Source organism: Dendropsophus ebraccatus, chromosome 13 (assembly GCF_027789765.1).
Source record: "Dendropsophus ebraccatus isolate aDenEbr1 chromosome 13, aDenEbr1.pat, whole genome shotgun sequence".
Lineage (NCBI taxonomy): Eukaryota > Metazoa > Chordata > Amphibia > Anura > Hylidae > Dendropsophus > Dendropsophus ebraccatus.
This window is the reverse complement of record NC_091466.1, coordinates 6,749,413-6,763,837: the sequence shown is the minus strand read 5'-3', so window position 1 is coordinate 6,763,837 and position 14,425 is coordinate 6,749,413. Positions and strand designations below refer to the sequence as shown.

The 14,425-nt window shown below is 48.5% G+C and overlaps 1 protein-coding gene across 5 annotated transcripts in view; it reads right to left on the bottom strand.

The window, feature by feature from the left end:
- Nucleotides 1-4,039: 4,039 nt before the first annotated feature.
- The window catches only part of LOC138771458 (NACHT, LRR and PYD domains-containing protein 12-like), a 98,868-nt gene continuing 88,482 nt past the window's right edge, over nucleotides 4,040-14,425 (bottom strand). For all 5 annotated transcript variants that reach the window (XM_069951163.1, XM_069951165.1, XM_069951162.1 and 2 more), the window contains 2 exons: nucleotides 10,076-10,240; nucleotides 4,040-4,463 (listed from right to left, as the gene is read on the bottom strand). In XM_069951163.1, the coding sequence (XP_069807264.1) occupies nucleotides 4,364-4,463; nucleotides 10,076-10,240 (265 nt within the window). In that variant the 3' untranslated portion in view covers nucleotides 4,040-4,363. The remainder of the gene's footprint in view (nucleotides 4,464-10,075; nucleotides 10,241-14,425) is intronic.

Genomic DNA, 14,425 nt, shown 5'->3' with positions numbered 1-14,425 from the left:
TCTCTAGTTCCCCAGCACTCCTTTCCCTGCTTTGCATGAATAATGGTACTCGCGCTGGTGGGGGGCAGGGCTTCCTGCGGCAGGGGCGGAGCTTCCCGGGACATGGTTTTGTCTCCTTAGAATCAACAGTCCCGGCAAAACTGTTGGCAACTATGCAGCATGCACACCAGTGAGCTCTGTGTGCGCCGGCGCTGTTACTTCCGGCACAGGGAGCACGTGTTATAGACGCTCCCTGCGCTGGAAGTACTTCCCTGGCGCGCACAGAGCTCACTGGTGTGTGCTGCCGGGGATGGGACCGGACAGAGCTGGGGAGCCGCAAGTCAGCCGGGGGCCCGTCCCAGCCTGCCTCTTGTGATCTCAAGCAAAACATTGCTTGCAGTCACAAGAGGAAGTGGGAGGGGGGCAGTGTCGTTGCAAGGGGGGGATTTGCGGGCGACCGTGGTAGCTACGCCACTGGCAACAACCCAAGAAGAGTGGGTTGCCATGCCTCAGCAGACAATAAGTCGACTTGTGAATGGCATGAGACATCATTGTCAGGCTATGTTCACACTACGGATGAGACCGGCCGTTCCGTGACTCCGGCCGGGTCACGGAACAGCCGGTCTCTGGCCGGATCATCTCGGCTGGTACTTAAGTACCGGCCGGATGATTTTCCGGCCGCAGAGCTCTGATGCGGGCGTATCAGTGCGCGCCCGCATCAGAGCTTCCCAATGCACACAGTGAAGCAAGCGGCCGGAGCCGCTCGCTTTACTGTGTGAACTGACAGGGCTTTCACTGAATTCCGGCCGCAGAAAACTGACCTGTCAGTTCTTTGTCGCGCCGCATAGATCCCGGCCAGAGCATATACAATGTGTGTACGCTCCGGCCGGGATGCCACTGAAAGTAAGGTTATGTTCCACCCCGCAAAACTAGTAGTTTTACATAGTGTGAACATAGCCTCAAGCTGTAATTGATACTCTAGGGCACATGACACTGAGACAGTGACATGTTGTTGGGGTATGCCCACCAGAGTTGTTGGCTTTTGTTTCAATAAATAGTTTGAGATGAGAAAATAACCATTGCTGCTTCGACTTAAATGCCCCTTGATATCAATGGAGTTGGGAAATGTTTCAGTTTTTTCCCCCTTTAAAGCTTCTGTATGTCATAATAGCGGCCTTAATGAAAGGAGAAGACACCTTGTTCTAATCTGCTTGATCCGACCAACGGAGTAAAATTATCTTCCCTTAGTGTGCACACATGATGTGTAACAATGCTGCTCACCATATGATGAGATGTCCGCACGGATCACCTGGTTACGTATGGACACTAACGTGTGGTAACAAATACCTGTGTAATGAAGTCATCTACACGCTACTGTACTGGGTACAACCTTAGGCTATCCTGCACAATACACCATTTAAAGGGATCGAGTCCTTAGAAAATAACCAATTGTATTAAATCAAGTTTTCGTAGACTTTATTTTTATTATTTAGTTAAAAATTTCAATACAATTTTTTATTTTACTGTGTGTATTATGAAAACTGACCATTAATCCTAAAACTAACCTGGGACTTCCCGTACTGTACGGTTCCACTTTCCTCCTATATGATGATAGCGCTCTCACACAAGGTTACAGGCTATTAAATAGAACTAATAGCGGATTGGTCACATTGTTCATATTCACCCAAGCAGTGAGGGTCTTAGTAAAGTCTTATGGGGTCCCTGTAGAACTTAGGCCTCCTTCACATGACCCACTCCTGCATATGGGCCCTATCACACCAAACGATTATTGGCCATACATGGCTGTTCCGGCCAATAATTGTTTGGTGTAATAGGTCATGTTGAAAGGCAAAGATCAGCTGATATGCATGACGTAAGAGGAGCGGCGGCAGCTCTCTGCCATGGGCCACCCGGATGATCCCTAAGAATCCCTGCAGCCCCCCCTCCATGCACACACTCCTGCCCGCTCGATGTCTGTGCATGTAAGAACACAGACAGCGAGCGGGGAACGACAGGTTGGCGCTCACTTGTTCCTAAATACCAGTAAACACTAAACACCAGTAGATGGCAGCATAATAATACGCACATCACATAGCATCATATAGAGCAATGTACATACACAAACATAATATGTAAAAGTGCAATGCAACGCAATGTTTCAATGCAAAGACATAGATACATACAGTAGTATACATAGTATAACGCACATACAGTACAAAACCGTATCTAATATTATAACCCACGAAGTGGGACACAGCACAGTGATAAGATGGACGAGAAGCAATACTTACCGTCTCTGGAAGCTGTATGACCCATTACTGAGTCTGGATAGATAGTAAAATCCCTGGAAGACGAAACACTAATTACATTTACAAGCAAAAAAAAATCTTCAAACCATAGCTGTCATTTAAGGCTTCCCTGGGGGTATACATGAGGAGTAGCGCTATATCTGCCCATTATATAACATGCTCCATCTCTAATCTTCCTCTGTCCCTGAGCTGGTGGGTATGGCGTCTGCCATATACTGCACACTTGCCAGTATCATTTTTAGAGGAACTTCTGTTATTTTAATTTCTCTATTGATTGGGGCTAAATGACTGACATCAGCATGATCACCGATGTCGGTCATTGACGCTGATAGCCGCCGCCACCCGCCTTCGGTGAAGCTTCATGTTCTTGCAACTCCAGGAGGTCATATACGTACAGCATGGTGCACAAAGTGAGTAAAGTTCCCCCAAGATTTCTTTTATGACCTTCTGGCGGCACAATATGTTTTTTAAAAAACACACAGATGTCAACACATTGATATCAACTCTTTCCCACAATGCAATGTTCCCAAGCTCCTGCCATATTACACACGACACCTGGAAAGGCTCAGTGAGGGAAATGCTGATATTTGAGAGGACGCAAAAACCATGTGTAAAAACTCAGATAAAATGACGCTGATGTAGTCACTGACGGATTTGCAGGCCATAGGAGTGACTGAGGTCCATGTCTGTCCACGCACCGATATGTCGGCACCCGGTTCTGATACGAGGCGGATGTATCCATGTGAAGGCATCCAAAGGGCCCTATTCCACCGGACGATTATCGTTCAGATTATCGTTAAATCGTTTGAATCTAAAGGATAATCATTCGGTTGAACGTTAGCGTGGTGTGAACAAGGAACAAGACTTCTATATGGTTATTTCCAGCGCTGTGAGAGCCGCATTCACACTGTGTGTCCGGTCAGTATGCAATTCAGGCTTGTGACTTACTGCATAGTTATATAGCCGCAGCCTGTCCTGTCTGATGTGTCTGAACACGGCCTAAAAGTAGGTCTGCCTAGAAATATATGCCCCCTCATATAAGAATAAAACAAGTGACTATATATATATATATTTATACATATAGCATGGATGTCTTACCTGATGGCCGCGCACGGTGGAGAAGATGGAGCGATCTAAAAGATAACGTTTTTGTTGTGCCTGGCAACCAATGAGAGCGCAGCCATTAACATACTGGAGAGTACATGGGGATGATTTATTGCCGAGTACAATAGACACTTTGGGGCCGTTTATGAATCTTCCCCATTGTGAGGAAATAAGCGATCTCCAGACGAGAGAGGAGACTGAGAGCGACCAAAAGGACTAAACTGGACGGGTGACATTACTCGAGTTCCTTGTTGTTTTAACCCTATAGGGCGAGTGATATTGTCTTTATTATAACGTCCTGTCTGCCTCTCGTACCGGGACGTTACCCCCCTCCTATGTCTCCTCCTGTCCACAGAAACATGAAGGCTTGGTGACGGACGCAGGATCGGACTGGGATGCCTACAGCCCACCATTAGGACGCACTCCGGGGGCCCACCCTAATGTTACATACCTGGTCATTTATAGGTTTTTGGGATAAAATATTTTTGCAGTGTAGACAGGGATTGTGGGAAACCACTGTGTATGGTAGATCTGCCTCTTCATGTCGCCTGACAACACTCGTATCTGGATCACAGACTATGGGGCTTATTTATTATGGCTTTTTTGTCATTTTTTTTTATTGCAGCAGATTTATCAGAATAACAATTAAGAAAACGATTCAGCACTCACCACCATTGCTATCAATCATACAGTAATTTATTTTATGACAAATGTGCAGCAAGGAGGAGGATACACAGGTAAATACAATCCTGGGACGGCCACTCCGGCCAGGAAGAAGGGCAGCCTGCCTGAAACTGCCTTACAAAAGGAAGCAATTATACGTGACCTCAGACATCATTATTTATTATTATCAGATTTTCTCATCTTCTTAGATATTACCCATAATGCACCAAGAAGCCCTCTTAGTACTGGACCTCTGAAGATGTTCTGACCCTAGATAGTCCAGTGATCTACTTCTATCCAGCTTCCTGTTAGGGATTGTGCTGTTCAGTAATCTTCAGAAATGGTTTTTGTGTTCTCAGCTTTCTTATTTCTTCCTTCTCCTTTGCCGACCACCCAAAGGGGTTTATGCTACAAAACACAGAATCCCTGGCATTAGTGTATGGTTAGTGATCGGCCTCAGGACAGGATCTCTACAACCCAGAGATCACAATGACACCCGATTCTGGAGGTCACATGACCATTCTATAGACACTTATGACCAGTGCCCCTTGTGTACTGGGATCAGTGGTACGAGGACTATACCAAAACCTGAAGAGATGGTGGCATTTGGCCTCTTTTTCTCCATGACACTGGACCAGGCCTGCAAGGTGATATATACCAAGGTCTCTACTGCTCAGCTCCTTCTCTCCTGGAATCATCTTTCCCAATCACAATCGAGTAATGGATCCCCAAACCAGATCTCATTTACAGATTTTAGGAGAACAATCACAATTGTAAGTTGAAGCTACCTGGGCCTCCCGGGAAATATTAGAGAATGGTTTCTATAAGATAAGTTTGTTCATTAGTCGGATAACTGACGGCCCCATTACACAGGGAGATCCCCATAGCTAAAAGTCCCCCGGTATCCCCTCATTCTCCCAGCCCCCACATACACACAGTCACCTGGCCCAGCACAGTCCTCCGGTATCCCCTCATTCTCCCAGCCCCCATACACACAGTTACCTGGCCCAGCACAGTCCCCCGGTATCCCCTCATTCTCCCAGCCCCCACATACACACAGTCACCTGGCCCAGCACAGTCCCCCGGTATCCCCTCATTCTCCCTGCCCCCATACACATAGTCACCTGGCCCAGCACAGTCCCCCGGTATCCCCTCATTCTCCCTGCCCCCATACACATAGTCACCTGGCCCAGCACAGTCCCCCGGTATCCCAGCCCCCCCATACACACAGTCACCTGGCCCAGCACAGTCCCCCGGTATCCCCTCATTCTCCCTGCCCCCATACACATAGTCACCTGGCCCAGCACAGTCCCCCGGTATCCCCTCATTCTCCCTGCCCCCATACACATAGTCACCTGGCCCAGCACAGTCCCCCGGTATCCCAGCCCCCCCATACACAAAGTCACCTGGCCCAGCACAGTCCCCTGGTATCCCCTCATTCTCCCAGCCCCCACATACACACAGTCACCTGGCCCAGCACAGTCCCCCGGTATCCCCTCATTCTCCCAGCCCCCACATACACACAGTCACCTGGCCCAGCACAGTCCCCCGGTATCCCCTCATTCTCCTAGCCCCCATACACACAGTCACCTGGCCCAGCACAGTCCCCCGGTGTCCCCTCATTCTCCCAGCCCCCACATACACACAGTCACCTGGCCCAGCACAGTCCCCCGGTATCCCCTCATTCTCCCAGCCCCCATACACACAGTCACCTGGCCCAGCACAGTCCCCCGGTATCCCCTCATTCTCCCAGTCCCCCCATACACACAGTCACCTGGCCCAGCACAGTCCCCCGGTGTCCCCTCATTCTCCCAGTTCCCCCATACACACAGTCACCTGGCCCAGCACAGTCCCCCGGTATCCCCTCATTCTCCCAGCCCCCATACACACAGTCACCTGGCCCAGCACAGTCCCCCGGCACAGTTCCTTCATTCTCCCAGCCACCCCATACACACAGTCACCTGGCCCAGCACAGTCCCCCGGTATCCCCTCATTCTCCCAGCCCCCTCATACACACAGTCACCTGGCCCAGCACAGTCCCCCGGTATCCCCTCATTCTCCCAGCCCCCATACACACAGTCACCTGGCCCAGCACAGTCCCCCGGCACAGTTCCTTCATTCTCCCAGCCACCCCATACACACAGTCACCTGGCCCAGCACAGTCCCCCGGTATCCCCTCATTCTCCCAGCCCCCTCATACACACAGTCACCTGGCCCAGCACAGTCCCCCGGTATCCCCTCATTCTCCCAGCCCCCATACACACAGTCACCTGGCCCAGCACAGTCCCCCGGTATCCCCTCATTCTCCCAGCCCCCATACACACAGTCACCTGGCCCAGCACAGTCCCCCGGTATCCCCTCATTCTCCCAGCCCCCATACACATAGTCACCTGGCCCAGCACAGTCCCCCGGTATCCCCTCATTCTCCCAGCCCCCCCATACACACAGTCACCTGGCCCAGCACAGTCCCCCGGTATCCCCTCATTCTCCCAGCCCCCCCATACACACAGTCACCTGGCCCAGCACAGTCCCCCGGTATCCCCTCATTCTCCCAGCCCCCCCATACACACAGTCACCTGGCCAAGCACAGTCCCCCGGTATCCCCTCATTCTCCCAGCCCCCATACACACAGTCACCTGGCCCAGCACAGACCCCGGTATCCCCTCATTCTCCCAGCCCCCACATACACACAGTCACCTGGCCCAGCACAGTCCCCCGGTATCCCCTCATTCTCCCAGCCCCCACATACACACAGTCACCTGGCCCAGCACAGTCCCCCGGTATCCCCTCATTCTCCCAGCCCCCCCATACACACAGTCACCTGGCCCAGCACAGTCCCCCGGTATCCCCTCATTCTCCCAGCCCCCATACACACAGTCACCTGGCCCAGCACAGTCCCCCGGTATCCCCTCATTCTCCCAGCCCCCCCATACACACAGTCACCTGGCCCAGCACAGTCCCCCGGTATACCCTCATTCTCCCAACCCCCATGCACACAGTCACCTGGCCCAGCACAGTCCCCCGGTATCCCCTCATTCTCCTAGCCCCCATACACACAGTCACCTGGCCCAGCACAGTCCCCCGGTATACCCTCATTCTCCCAGCCCCCACATACACACAGTCACCTGGCCCAGCACAGTCCCCCGGTATCCCCTCATTCTCCCAGCCCCCCCATACACACAGTCACCTGGCCCAGCACAGTCCCCCGGTATCCCCTCATTCTCCCAGCCCCCATACACATAGTCACCTGGCCCAGCACAGTCCCCCGGTATCCCCTCATTGTCCCAGCCCTCATACACACAGTCACCTGGCCAAGCACAGTCCCCCGGTATCCCCTCATTCTCCTAGCCCCCATACACACAGTCACCTGGCCCAGCACAGTCCCCCGGCACAGTTCCTTCATCATCCCAGCTCCCCGGCACACGAGTGATGTGAATCATGGGCTGAGGAGCTTGAAGAATGAACGCTGAGGGTGGGTATGTGTATGGGGGGCTCTTGTGGTACAATGCTGCCTCCAGCCACAAGATAGACCAGCAGGGGGAAGCCGATGGCTCAGCATTTATCTGTGGGGGCCTTTAACACTCACAATTAAAGGGCCTGTGGGCCTCCTTAGTCCAAAATCGAATCAAACCACAGACAACCCTGACTCCAAAAAATAGGGGACCCCAAGTAAAATGTAAAATAATGATTTGCAGATCTCACAGACCCAAATATAAGCCAGATGCTGAAAGTCAGGCATTTTACTACGTGATGGAAGAACTTGATGGCAGCAACGCATTTAAAAAACATAGTTGGGAGCCATGTCCAGCGTTGTGTCATCTGCTTATAACAGCATCTCAGATATGAGGAGACCGGTTGTCTGAGTTTTTAAGGACTGTTGCGTCACTCTTGTCTGATGTCGGATTCTAGATGCTCATCAGTCCGGGGTCTTCATTGCCAAATTGCCACTTTGGTCTTCGGACTTTAGAAAGCCATGCTGTCATGATGATGTATTACAAGGGTTAGCATCATCCTGCTGAAGTCCTCTTATGAAAGGACGTAGAGATGGGAGCATATCTCTAGCATTGATAGTGCCTTTCCAGATGTGTAAGCTGCCATGCTATAGACACTAATACACCCCCATACCATCAGAGATGCAGGCTTCTGAACTGTGCGCTGGTAACAAGCTGGATGGCTCCTCTTCCACACACTACATAGAAACCTTTACTTTACCATTATCCGATGATACAAACACAGGTCATATACAAAAAAATAAACTTCACCCTTTGTGCTCAATGATGGATTCCAAATCTGAGGCATACACCATGGGCACACATTGATGTTGTCCCCTGATGAGGCACTGCTGCGGAGTGAAGACTGCCTGCGGAAATGACGGAATGGCCTGTTTTATAAAAACTTAACAAAGAATTGCTTGCAGAGTATTTTGTGTCCTGTGTATATGCACATTGAATGATTACGGAATTGGGACTAGCAACCTGACTGGACTGGACACTGATCACCCAGTGTGTCTATCAGTGGACGCAGTTTTTGTTGCCCTCTTCCTTCTCTTGAGTCTGCAGGACATGGGGCCAGTTTCAAGAAATAATTTTATATTTGACAGTCATAACCTGTATTTGTGGATTGCATGGTGAACCGTGTCCACAGACAGTGATTTCCGGCATCATACAATGTCAGGTGATTTCCGGCATCATACAATGTCAGGTGATTTTCGGCATCATACAATGTCCAGTGATTTCTGGGATCATACAATGTCAGGTGATTTTCGGCATCATACAATGTCCAGTGATTTCTGGGATCATACAATGTCCAGTGATTTCCGGCATCATACAATGTCCAGTGATTTCCGGCATCATACAATGTCCAGTGATTTCCGGCATCATACAATGTCAGGTGATTTCCGGCATCATACAATGTCCAGTGATTTCTGGCATCATACAATGTCCAGTGATTTCCGGCATCAGACAATGTCCAGCGATTTCTGGCATCATACAATGTCCAGCGATTTCTGGCATCATACAATGTCCAGTGATTTCTGGCATCATACAATGTCCAGTGATTTCCGGCATCATACAATGTCCAGTGATTTCCGGCATCATACAATGTCCAGTGATTTCTGGTGTTGTACAATGTCCAGGGATTTCCGGCATCATACAATGTCCAGTGATTTCCGGCATCATACAATGTCCAGGGATTTCCGGCATCATACAATGTCCAGTGATTTCTGGCGTTGTACAATGTCCAGTGATTTCCGGCATCATACAATGTCCAGGGATTTCCGGCATCATACAATGTCCAGTGATTTCTGGCGTTGTACAATGTCCAGTGATTTCCGGCATCATACAATGTCCAGTGATTTCCGGCATCATACAATGTCCAGTGATTTCCGGCAGCGTACAACGTCCAGTGATTTCCGGCAGTATACAATGTCCAGTGATTTCCGGCAGTGTCCCTGAGCCCATGCAGTGCTCACCAGTATAAAATCATGGCTGTTTATAATGCAGTGCTGCCCGAAGGCCCGGAGATCTCCATCATCCAATACTTTTGTCTTGTGCACATGGCTTTCTCCAGTTTCCCAGATGATATTATGCGCTGTAGATGGTTGGATATTCAGTCTTGCAATTTTACGTTGAGGATAATTTTTCCAGTTTTTAGATGCAGATAGTTTGCAGGTTGGTGACCTCTGGCCGTCTTTACTCCTGAGAGACTCTGCCGCCATAGTATCCTCTCTTCATACCCAGTGATTGTAAATGGCTCCTCCCACTGGTATTTTATTAGCATTACTTTTTATTGCACTTGTCACTATGAGAAGCATTGCTGCAATCAAGTTCTAAATGACTTCCTTATTTTAATGACACCTTCACAATCTAAAATATATGTTGTATTATGAATATAATACGGCTCTATAACAGCTGCAAATCATTGTATTCTGCTTTTATTTTACACAATGTTATTTTTTTTTTTTTTTATTGTACATTGTGTGCGGCACATGGCTCAGTCTTGTCCACATCTCTTATACTCACCGTAATTCCCGTATCCTGCAGGATGGACTGGACAGAGAAGCCATCAAGTCACTGAAGTGACGACCAGACAGACGGATTGTAGACAGGTCAAGTGTCTTCCCGAAATAGTTATGCCTTATTCCAGCCAACTGGGTGCGGGAAGTTCCTGGTTGAATATCACACAATCTGTAGGAACAAAAGCATGAGGTGTCCACAGGGCGTTAGTATAAACTGGTGAAAGGTCTTCAGCATAAGACGTATTAGAAAGGTACTATTACACGGAACGATAATCGTCTGAATCGGCCCGATTCCGCTGATTATCGCTCAATGTAATAAATACAACGATCAGCCGATGACAACGATCGTCGGCTGATCGTTGATATAGGTTTGGACCTATTTTTGTCGGGCGCTGACCGCGCACCGCTACGTGTAATAGCGGTGTGCGGCCGGTGACTGACGATATACATTACCCATCCACGATCCAGGGCTGCTGCTGCGGTCCACTTCTCCCCGGGTCCTGCGCGCTCTAGCTTCAGAGTGGCCTGTCAGCTGACAGGCCACCCGGCCAATCACAGGCTGCGGCGGTCCCGACCTGTGATTGGCTGAGCGGCCTGTCAGCTGACAGGCCACTCTGGGGCTAGAGCGCGCGGGACCCGTGGAGAAGAAGACCGCAGCAGCAGCCCTGGAACGTGGATAGGTAATGTATATAGTTAAGCAAGGGCTGCAAGGACATCGGTAACGATGTCCCTGCAGCCCTTGTTAAACGATAATCAGGCCATGTAATAGGCCCAGTAAACGAGCGACGATCTAGCAGATTGCTGCTCGTTTACAGGTATTATCGGGCCCCCATCGGCCCGTGTAATACCACCCTAAGGATGTAGATCTGTGTAGTCTGGTGAAAAGAAGCGAAGGGAGAACACAAACAAAGGTCTAGATAAGGTTCAAGAAGGACGAAACTGAACACAAGAACAAGGGGACACAATTGGGGGAAAGGAGTGAGGACCAGACAGATATTAGACAGGTCAAGTTATACGTACCTGCAAGAAATAATTGGCCGTGTAAAAGTGAAAGCCATCAGCCAAAGAGCAAGAAAACGTCCGATCCTCGACTGACTGGGTTTTTTAGAGTGGGCTTTAAAATTTATCGTCATCGGCTGCACCTCTTCCTGTGTAAACATATACATACATCCGTGCTGTCATCCAGTCAGTGTCTTCAGGCCCCGCCTCCTCCAGAATGATTGACAGCTCAGGAAGGCGGGCCTGAAGATACAGCGGCTGGACAGGAGAACCGAAGGAGCAGGATAGCGTATCAAGCAGCAGAGCACTAAGTAAGTATGTACTGCTGTGTGATCTGCAAACTGACAGCACAGATATATTTATATCATTGCTGTCAGTTTTCCATGGCTACACGAACAATACATGGATCGTTCATGCAGCCCAGACAACAAACCTCTGAATGTAAACCTGCCAGGGATAAACTTACAATGTAGCCATGCTAAGATACAAAATAAAGGAAATAGTAGAAGGGCAGAATAGATGGATAGTAGTCTTTGTTAGCGCCAATCTTCTTCTGTTTCTATGTCCATGTGCAGTTTGGTGGATGAGGGATAATTCTATGGGTGTTTTTATGGGGTTGGCCTAAGCCCCCTTGTTGCAGTGAAGGAAAATCTTTAGCGTACCAAGACATTGTGGACGATTGTAGCTACCACATCATATATTTTCTGTGTTTTAGTATGACTGTGCCCCAGTGCACAATGCACGGCCCATAAAGGCATGGTTGTGGGAGTTTGGTCTGGAAGAACTTGACTGGCCTCACAGAGTGCGGATCTCAACCCCATCCAACACCTTTGAAAATGGCCAAAATGGAGATTGTGAGCCAGGCCTTCTTAAAGGAAAAGTCAGGCGATTTACTAAATTTCACAGCTGGTATGGGTAGGGGAGAACATAATAAACAAACATTACTTACCTCTCCCTGTGCCCGCAAAGTGCCAAGTACATTACAGTGAAGGGGGAGGGGGATCCCAGCCGAGTCCAGGAGGCACGTTAGTTGCTACTGTAGGGAGTAAACCCTGAATGCCTATGGTTAGCCCGGAGGCTTAAGCGCCCGTTCCCACTGAGCAAAACTAGCGGAACATGTTCATTCTTCAGCGCGGATAGATCATGAGCGCGCGCCTTCCATAGACTCCCATTATGAGCGAGAGGCTAACGGCTTTCCGCGGCGGACAATTCCGCCGCGGAATTCCACTAGTTTTTCTCAGTGGGAACGGGGCCTAAAACTTAACTTTTAAATAGAGGAGGAAATTTTTGTGATTAGATCAAACACTTCATTCCAATAATGTGTTATAATGGGACATGACCACCACATATGTGTTTGGTTGGCAATTTGGTTACAACCTCTCCAACTCAAATTGAAGTGATTGGGGACAATGTGGGATAATCTTGCAGGTGTAAGATACCATCTTAAGTGTATTTTACGCATAAGTTCTACATGATTTTTGCATTTGGTGTTTTGGGAGATTTGTCTAACGGCCGAAGACCATTGTTCACATGTAAAGGAAGTGCCCATTTCCTCTTCCCATTTCTGCATGTAGGGCAACTTTTTATTAGATTCAAGTTCTGTATTGTCCAGCACTTGCTATACTAGACATTAACCTGTCTTCATTTCCCACCCATACCACCATACACCATATTCTAATTGCAGCTAGACTATCATTGGCACACAAATGGAGGTCGCCCGATCCTCACAAAATTTCAGAAGTTGTCAACAGAGTAAACTCACAATGTTCCTATGAAACCTTTCTATCTCCTGTTTCTTCTGTTTAATATGAAGATGTTAAAGCTTTGAAAACAATGGACTTCCTCGCCCTTCGAAAAATAATTTTGTTTATCTGTTTATTTGTCTACCCGCTCACCCGGAGAAATATTAAGTCTGCGTATTCCTTATGGCTGATGTACATGGGTATGTCTTACTGTTTCTTTATTGTTATTGTTTAGGGCCAATTGCAGGCCTTGTTGTAATAATGCAAAATTTAATAAAAATTAAATAAAAAAAAAAAAACTTAACTTTTAATATATATACAGCATAAAAGAGAACTTGCTTAGAACAAATGTAGTGCAGTAGTGAATTAAAATCGGATAGGGTTATTGTTACCTCTCTAGGGCATGGGTGTCCAAACTGCGGCCCTCCGGTTGTGAAACCACAACTCCCATCATGCCTGGCCAGCTAAAGCTTTGGATTTGGCTGTCCAGGCATGATGGGAAATGTAGTTTTACAACAGCTGGAGGGCCGCAGTTTGGAGACCCATGCTCTAGGGTGAAGAAGGGGTTATAACTCTTTATAGGAAGAGATAGCGATCAGAATAGAAGCACCACGGCCACTGGTGCCAAGCTAGTGAACAATCGTTCGATCGAATTTTCCAATACTTGCTATAATCCTTTGAGAAAGCCAGCGAGTTGGTGAAACATGTCAGTAATAGGCAGCAGTATGTTTTTAGATTAGGATATGGGTATTTACTATGGGGGACATGAGCTATGAGTATACCAAATCGCATGTTCTGAGACATTCAGCGTAATCCAGCCAGGACACGTTTGCATCTCTCAGCGTTAGGAGCAACCTGAGAGACTAGTAGGAGAGAAATTATAGCGGACAGAGAAAGCAAACAAGTTTTGTGCTTATCGTTTGTTTGTCAAGTATTGGAAAATTCGATCGAACAATTGTTCACTAGCTTAGCACCAGCGGCCGTGGTGCTGTATACCTGTAGTATAGAGTTGGTGGAGGTCCTGTATATCTGTAGTGTATAGTTTGGGGTTCTGTATACCTGTAGTATAGAGTTGGTGGAGGTGCTGTGGCAGTGTTATCCAGTCACAGTATGGTGGTATTGGTCAGGTCTGGTATGGCAGTGTTATCCAGTCACAGTATGGCGGTATTGGTCCGGTCTGGTATGGCAGTGTTATCCAGTCACAGTAAGGCGGTATTGGTCAGGTCTGGTATGGCGGTGTTATCCAGTCACAGTATGGTGGTATTGGTCAGGTCTGGTATGGCAGATTCATCCAGTCACAGTATGGCGGTATTGGTAAGGGCTGGTATAGCGGTGTTATCCAGTTACTGTATGGCGGTATTGGTCAGGTCTGGTATGGCGGTGTTATCTAGTCACAGTGTGTCGGTATTGGTCAGTTCTGGTATGGCGGTGTTATCAAGTCACAGTATGGCGGTATTGGTCAGGTCGGGTGTGGCAGTGTTATCCAGTCACAGTATGGCGGTATTGGTCAGGTCTGGTATGACAGTGTTATTCGATCACAGTATGGTGGTATCAGGTCTGGTATGGAGTTGTTATCCAGTCATAATGTGGCGGTATTGGTCAGGTCTGGTGTG